Source organism: Mugil cephalus, chromosome 1 (assembly GCF_022458985.1).
Source record: "Mugil cephalus isolate CIBA_MC_2020 chromosome 1, CIBA_Mcephalus_1.1, whole genome shotgun sequence".
Taxonomy (NCBI): Eukaryota; Metazoa; Chordata; class Actinopteri; order Mugiliformes; family Mugilidae; genus Mugil; species Mugil cephalus.
In genome coordinates, this window is record NC_061770.1 from 48,529,431 (window position 1) to 48,536,841 (window position 7,411).

At 39.1% G+C, this 7,411-nt stretch overlaps 1 protein-coding gene and 1 long non-coding RNA gene across 2 annotated transcripts; both read right to left on the reverse strand.

The window, feature by feature from the left end:
* Positions 1-346: 346 nt before the first annotated feature.
* On the reverse strand, positions 347-769 carry LOC124996401. The gene is made up of 3 exons (XR_007110849.1): positions 679-769; positions 532-547; positions 347-433 (listed from the first exon to the last, which is right to left on the reverse strand). It is a non-coding gene; the product is annotated as an uncharacterized LOC124996401 (long non-coding RNA).
* A 1,016-nt stretch (positions 770-1,785) lies between these two features.
* Positions 1,786-6,935, reverse strand: LOC124996302 (killer cell immunoglobulin-like receptor 3DL1; the record flags this gene model as incomplete). Its single annotated transcript, XM_047569146.1, has 6 exons — positions 6,888-6,935; positions 6,624-6,659; positions 6,166-6,432; positions 5,539-5,823; positions 5,122-5,397; positions 1,786-2,063 (listed from the first exon to the last, which is right to left on the reverse strand). Coding segments are annotated over exons 1-6 (1,179 nt in total), but the record flags the coding sequence as incomplete, so codon positions are not given.
* Positions 6,936-7,411: the final 476 nt, after the last annotated feature.

Here is a 7,411-nt window from a genome sequence, read left to right on the forward strand (position 1 = left end):
CTCCTGAACCCTGCGTCCTCATATGGGGACATGAAGTTTTAGGTTTTATTGCAGCTTATTCTGCTTCATTTAAACCCATTGTCCTTATTAGTGGACACTTTTAGTCTGCCATCTAGTGGTAGCAAAGTTAAAACTTATTCATTTATGCCTATTAACGTTTCTAATTTGATATGACTCACAAATTGAACACATTTTATGAATAGCAATGAGCTACAGAGTCACTAATCAGCAAGTACTCGTTTGACGATGTTGAGACTTCATTGTTCTGTCTTTGCTCAGTCGTGTTGAGGTATTAAAATAAAATTAAAGATTAGTCAGAAACTAAAGTCAGGGTTAAGGCTGACCGTGGAGAGGAGAATGATGTTCACTCTGTTGACCTTCATCCTGGTTGATCATGTGATCTGTAGCAGAGCTCTGATTTGTGCTCTGAGACCTGGTGAAACCAAAACATTTGAATCCAGTAGATTTAATCAGAATCTCTGAAAGTAATTCTAGTACGTTGAAGATGAGACAGAGGAGAGTTGTACCAACCTGATGAAGCAGGAATCTGTGAAAAGAGACATGATTTTAAACTAATTGTTCTCTTGCTTTCACAGCCCTCATAGAGTAATCAGAATACATCAGTGACTTTGATCATTAGACTATAATCAATCTAATATCAGGAGGAATTGTTCTCACCCTTTGACTGTTTGTAGAGACACAACAGCAGCAGAAGAATAATCAGTGAAATTCCACAAACCAGTCCAACGATCAATGGAAGAAGAAATGAAGAGCTCTCAGACCTGGACACTGCTGGAAATAATAATGACATTCAGTTAAATGTAACATGTAAAATATGTCATCAGCACAATTTACAAAGATCCCTTGTACTACCAATAATAACTGTAACGATTCCTCACATGTTACAGCCATCCAACTCTGTGGTGATTGTTTTCCTGAGGACTGACACTTGTAGAAGCCTTCATCTGACTTTGACACTGCAGAGATGATCAGCTCCTCTCTGGTATCATTTTGGATGAGTTTGTCATTGTGATAGAAAAACACAGTAGAAAGAACATTTTGTGTCTTCAACTTGCAGCCAAGAGAAACAGAATCTCCCTCAGTGACAGGATGGACAGGGCTCACCAGGATGATACCATCAGCTGGAAAACAGTCAAACAACATGACATTTAATGTAGAGATCAGCAGATTCAGGGTGATGACAGTAAAATGTGATTAATACTCACTCTGTCCAGTGATGTTGACTGCGTTGCTGAAAGCTGATCCAGACTCACACCAGTACACTGCATTTCTGTTCCTTAACCTATTAACATTACATGTTGATCCAGTAGAACAGTGTGACAGGACGCCATCATCAGTAAACCTCCTCACTCTCCACTCAGTAGAGTTTCCCTCACAGCTCAGAGAGACAGAGTCAGAGGTGAAGTGCTGCACTCTGTCAGGATTCACTGTGAGAGACGCTGATGAATGGAAATCTGGAAAATCAACCAAGATGAAGAGTCACACCTCATGAAATCTACTGTACAATAATATACACAATAAAACAGAAATAATATTTAACAGCTTTAAAAATAAATGTTGAGTTACATAAAGTAATGAAATACATCTTAAACTATTTCAACCACACTGGAAACATAAATGTTAACATCTATTTAACATGTGAGACAGTCTTTAGTTTTTAAGACATGTTTTACTGGAAGCAGACTAAACCCTGGGTTAATAGAAAGATAAAGAAAGTCATGAACATAGAAACTGACCTCCAGACCAGACAAACTGAGGTGGACTGTAATCAGTGTAAAACACTGGCTCTCCTCTTCCAGCTCTACACACATATCCTGCTGTGTGTGTCTGTCCATCAATGATGTAGGAATCTTGTTCAGTTCCATTGATGCTACCAGGAAGCAGCTCATCGTTGGAATATTGATATTTGTGTGATAGATCAGGAACAGCTTTATACCAGTAAAACCTCCATCCTGCAGATGGATGTTCAACCTCACAGCTCAGAGTTACTGAGGCTCCAGGACTCAGCCATGATGGAGACACAGAGAGGACAGGTTGTTTACCTGTTGAAAGAGGTTTTATCAGAATGAAAACATGTTACTATGTACTGATGGTAGATTACATTCAACATGTGTGTCTGGTGAAGTTGGTATTATTTATCTTAATATGATTGTCTACGTGATGACTGGTGAACTATGATGAGACTTACTGATGAATACAGTCAATCTGAAGGAATCACTCCACTCTGTTGAAGACTGTTGTTCACTTTTCATTCTACCTTTACACTTGTAGTCTCCAGTGTGGAGTGAAGAATCAGATTTAATCCTGAACTCATTTAGATTTGGAGGTTTGTATGAACTGGTAGAGCTCCATTCATACTCCCACTCAGTGTCTCCTCCATGGATCTCACATCTGAGAGTAATCTCCTCTCCTCTGTAGATCTGAGGCCAGTTGGGTTGGAGAGTCACAGTCACCTTGTTTGGAACTGTTCATGTTCAAGATTAATGAATAAAGACACAAAATTCAACATCAAACAGAATGACTTGATGTATCCATAGATAGATATTGGATGTCTGCATTTTTTGGTTCCTCCTTTTTTCAAACTCAACATTTCCATTGATCCTGACTGGATCACTGTACTCTGTGTAGTAAACTGGGTCTCCTCTTCCTCCTCTGCACCTGTACAGTCCTTCCTGTGAGACTCTGAAACCAGCACGTTTTGTGGTCAGAAGTTCAGAGGACTTCTCATCTCTGTACCAGTAGTATTTCCATCCAGATGATGGCGTCACTGAGCAGGTCAGGGTCACACTGCCTGCTACTGGAATATCTCTGGTGTCAGCACTCAGTCTGGCCTCTGGTTTAGTTGCTGTTGAGTTCAGGATAAATATTTATTAATTATCCATCAACGTTTCACAGCATAAATCAAAAAGGGGTTGAATAAAGGTAACTCCACTTCACCTTTTATGAGACCCAGTTGGGATATCCACATGTTTTGAGGGTACACCGAGCACAGACTGTACCCACAAGACAGGATGGAAAGGAGAAGGAGGGGCAACACATCAAACACACCCTCAAAACATGTGGATATCCCAACTGGGCCTTTGTTAATGGCTCAAAAAGATATTGCAGGAAGGACAGGGAAGAGGAGCACAGCAGAAGGAAGAACATGGTCATCCCCTACGTGGCTGGTGTATCAGAGAAGTTTCTGAAAACACTACATCCCAGTTTATTTCAGACAACAATTCAGCAGTCCACCTCCACTTGAAGGACAAAGGACACTCCTTTGAAGATAACAACGTCAAAGTCCTGGCCAGAGAGGACAGATGGTTTGAGAGAGGAGTTAAGGAAGCCATCTATGTCAAAGTGGAAAACCTTCTCTAAACACAGGAGGTGGACTGAGATTTAATTTACCATCTATTTATAATTCAGTTTTGACTTCTGTCCCCAAGAAGTTTCAACACCATTCACACCTTGAGACTGGAGGCTCCCACCAACAATAGCCTCGTTAGAGCTCCATTCATAGGGTAAGTAGCCTAGGCACACAATCCCCCCTCTCACAACAGGTAAGTACCAGCCTACAAATCCAGTTACCTTTATTCAACACCTTTTTGGATTACCATGACCTGGATGACTGAGAGCCTTCACAGACATTTCACAGGATAGTTGAGGAACACTCTGTCATAACCTCTGCTGACCCTCACATAGAAAGCTGTTGTTGTCATCAGTCTCTTTACTCTCTGGTCTGACTCCTCTTCAGTTTACAACTGACACATAAGAAGGAATAAGACCAAGCTCCATCAGAATAGCTTCATCTATTTACTGTGACCACAACACAGTAGAGTGTCTCAGTTGTTTTTGATGCTGGTGTCATTCACTTCCATCCTCTCTCTCCTCCTCCACTACAGAACCATCTCTTTCATCTTATTATTTGCATTGTTCAAAACATACAGTTCTCAGGGAGAAGAACATTTTTAATCGCAAAACAAATTTCTAATTTTTCCGTCATTGTCTTTTGATGAACAGAAAACATGTTCTATCATAGCAGCTCAAAACTGAATAGGAAATTACTACTCTGCTTTGCTCTTTGCAGTTTTTGTTCTTCCTCCTCCTTGTAGCCCTATTTTTACACAACTGTACCCTGAATCTCACAAGCTTGTCCTTTGTTTCTGTGATACTGCTCAATTATTGTTGCTGGAATTTCATCAGATATTTCCACTCTTTGTCTTCCTCTTCCTCCTCCTCTTCCTCCTCTTGCCACCTCGCATACACACTCGTCCTCGTCCTCTCACAATGTTTCTTCTGTCCATTCTAAGACTTTCTCCTTCCCACCTTCAACAACCTGTTTGCTCTCTGACCTGGCTTATATTGGTTATGTCACATGATTTGAAACAAGTGAAATCAGTTTTGACTGGTTGTGTTGAATCAATGACGTGTGTTCTCTGTTTGCATTTGATTGTTGCCACTTGTGTTTACCAGTATGGACGACATGTGCATTAGAGTGCACAATGTGTTTTGAGAATGACAATGTGTTAAGAGTTCTGCTGAAAAGTCTAAGTGAGATCTGCAAATTGTGTTTTACCATGTGAAATGGTTTAAGGTATTGACAACAGACTGCACAATTAGCTCAATGAGTTCAGCCAATGGCTTTTAGTGTTTTAGCAATTGAGAAAAACTAAAATAGTGTTGACAAGTAAAGACACAAAGCACATTTTAGCTTGATTCCATAAGCAGCACCTGAGGAGGAGCTCATTTGATTGTAACTCAGATTATATTCAACAATACTTCAAATCTGTACCTCTCATCACACATGATATTTTTTATAGAGTGTTAAACCCTGATCATAGTGTATGAGTCAATGAGTTTGATTGTTACGGTTAGAGGCAAAAAGAAGAAACACAGTGTTGACATTTAAATGTGTGTTTGAATATTTATGGTTAGGTAAATAACTAGACAGAATGAATTTATTTTTTTGTTTTTCTGAATGATTGAATGATACGGAAACATTGTTGCCCATTTGCCAGCTGAAAATAAGAGTGTCTGCCTTCAGACCAAACTCTTTATTAACTACTGACTATCATGAGTAATCATAGTTTAACAGAACAAACAACAAACATGACTTACCAGATACTGACAGTGTGATGGCTTCACTCCACTCTGTAGAAGAATATGAGTCATCTCTGAGTCTACTCCTACACATGTAGTCTCCACTGCTGGACTCAGAAGCAGTGAAAGTCCAGTATTTATTGTTTGTCCAGTGTGTAGATGACCTGAGTTTTCTCCAGTCATATATCCACTCAGTGTCTTCACCTCCCTGGACCTCACATGTCAGAGTGATATTCTCACCTCTGAATATCTGAGGCCAGTTGTGTTGTCGTGTTACAACAGCCTTGTTGGGAACTGTTTCCACCAGATATGAACAGTTGGGACACAAATAGAAACATGAAATCAACAGAGAAAACTCGAAATTGTAGGTTTCATCACCAATTCCAAAGAAAATCATTGAATCATGAAAATTTCCATCTAAACAACTGAACTCACTGATTATCTCAATGGTGACTGGATCACTGTCATAAGTGTAGTAAACTGGTTCTCCTCTTCTTCCTCTTCCTCCTCTGCACCAGTAGATTCCTCCTTGTGATACACTGATAACTCTGTTTTCTCCATCATTTGTTTCGACTTGAACTTCAGAGGTGTCCGTGCTATGTCTGAACCACTCATATTTCCATCCAGCAGAGGGCTCCACAGAGCAGGTCAGTGTCACTCTGCCTCCTACTGGTATGGTTGTTGGTCCTGATTTCAGTGTGGCCCTGGGTATATCTGATGCTATAAATAAAATGAGAAAATGTTTTGATATATGTTCAAATCTTCTGTCATATCAACCTGCCACTTTCAGTAAAATACTTTTCTGAATTCTTCATTACTTTAATTAACTTGACAAAAGGATGGATGCTTCAACAGACAATGCCACTATATTAATAATTTGTTTTAAATACTTTGAAGCAGCTGTGATTTATGTCCATTTCAACATGGTGGCAGAGCTTCATGAAGTCATTTTATTTTAAATACAGACGTCCTGATCAAAGTCTCAAATTCAATGACATTCAAATAATATTTACTCTATAAAATTAACACACTCGAACAAGACAATAAACAATGAGATCTTACCAGATACAGTTAAAGTGACAGTTTTACTACACTTTGTCTGACTTGATCTCTTGTGGGAACCACAGCACTGATATTCACCACTGTGACCTGGAGACAGAGGATTTAATGTGTAGCGTTGATCTATGTTGTAGGGAGTAAATTCTCCACCATCCTTGTTGATTTTATAATCCCAGTCAGTGACTCCTCCTTCCTTCATGTCACATATGAAGGTAACAGACTCTCCAGTGAACAAAGGTGACCAGTAGGGGTCAGTAGTTAGCACAGCATCTACAACCAAACACAAATATTCTCCTCAACTTTACTCAGTTAACAACATAAAATAAAGTGACTTCTATTTTACTCTACAATCTGTTTAGATACATAGATTAAAGTAATAAATATACTGACAAAACAATTCAGGGATGAATTACGTTCAGACTAATCTTGAATGAATAAAAATAATAAATAGAGAAACTGACCTTGAGCATGTCCACAGTAGAGGAGTGTATCCAACACTAAAATAAAAGTCAAAACTTCAACAATAAAGAAATATTTAAAAATAACTGGGCTTCTTACGACATTTATAGTTCCATATGGTACCAGATTAGTGAATAAAATTTAACCAATGAAGAACCAATATTATCTGTCTGTGACTATTCAACACAGTTGTTGGCTCCTGAACTACATCATATCACCTGTCAAAACCCTGCCTACATGTATGAAGATAAATAGTTGGTACTCACAGGTCAACAACAGCACACACAGAAAAGTGTGTCCCATCCTCACATCCAGCACTGACACTCTGTTGTTGTACCTGAGAAATACTTCCTGTTTTGTATCAGAGAAACTTGGAACTGCAGTCTATAAAGAGAAACAGTGAACTGTGAGGACAAAAAGAAGATTCATGTCAGTATGAGATCACTGGGGTTCTGCTAATGTTTTATTTTCTGTCCTGTTAGTCCATCCCACTTCCTTCTGTCTTCACTAAAACTCAAAGCACTACACTGGGTTTGACCACAGAACACTGTGACACTTCCTGTCCTCCTACGTGCAAATACAAACTCAGTTCACACTTGATTCTATCAAACCTACAACCATACGAACTTAGAGTAAATATTTATTTCAACACTTTACCTAAAATCACATTGTTGACTGTAAGTATATTTGTGTGTGTTATATTGTATATATCCAGTGCATCATGACTGTATTGAGTTGTACTGTGTTTGTTCTGAGTTCACGTACTGACAACGTGTCACTCTGCTTCAGA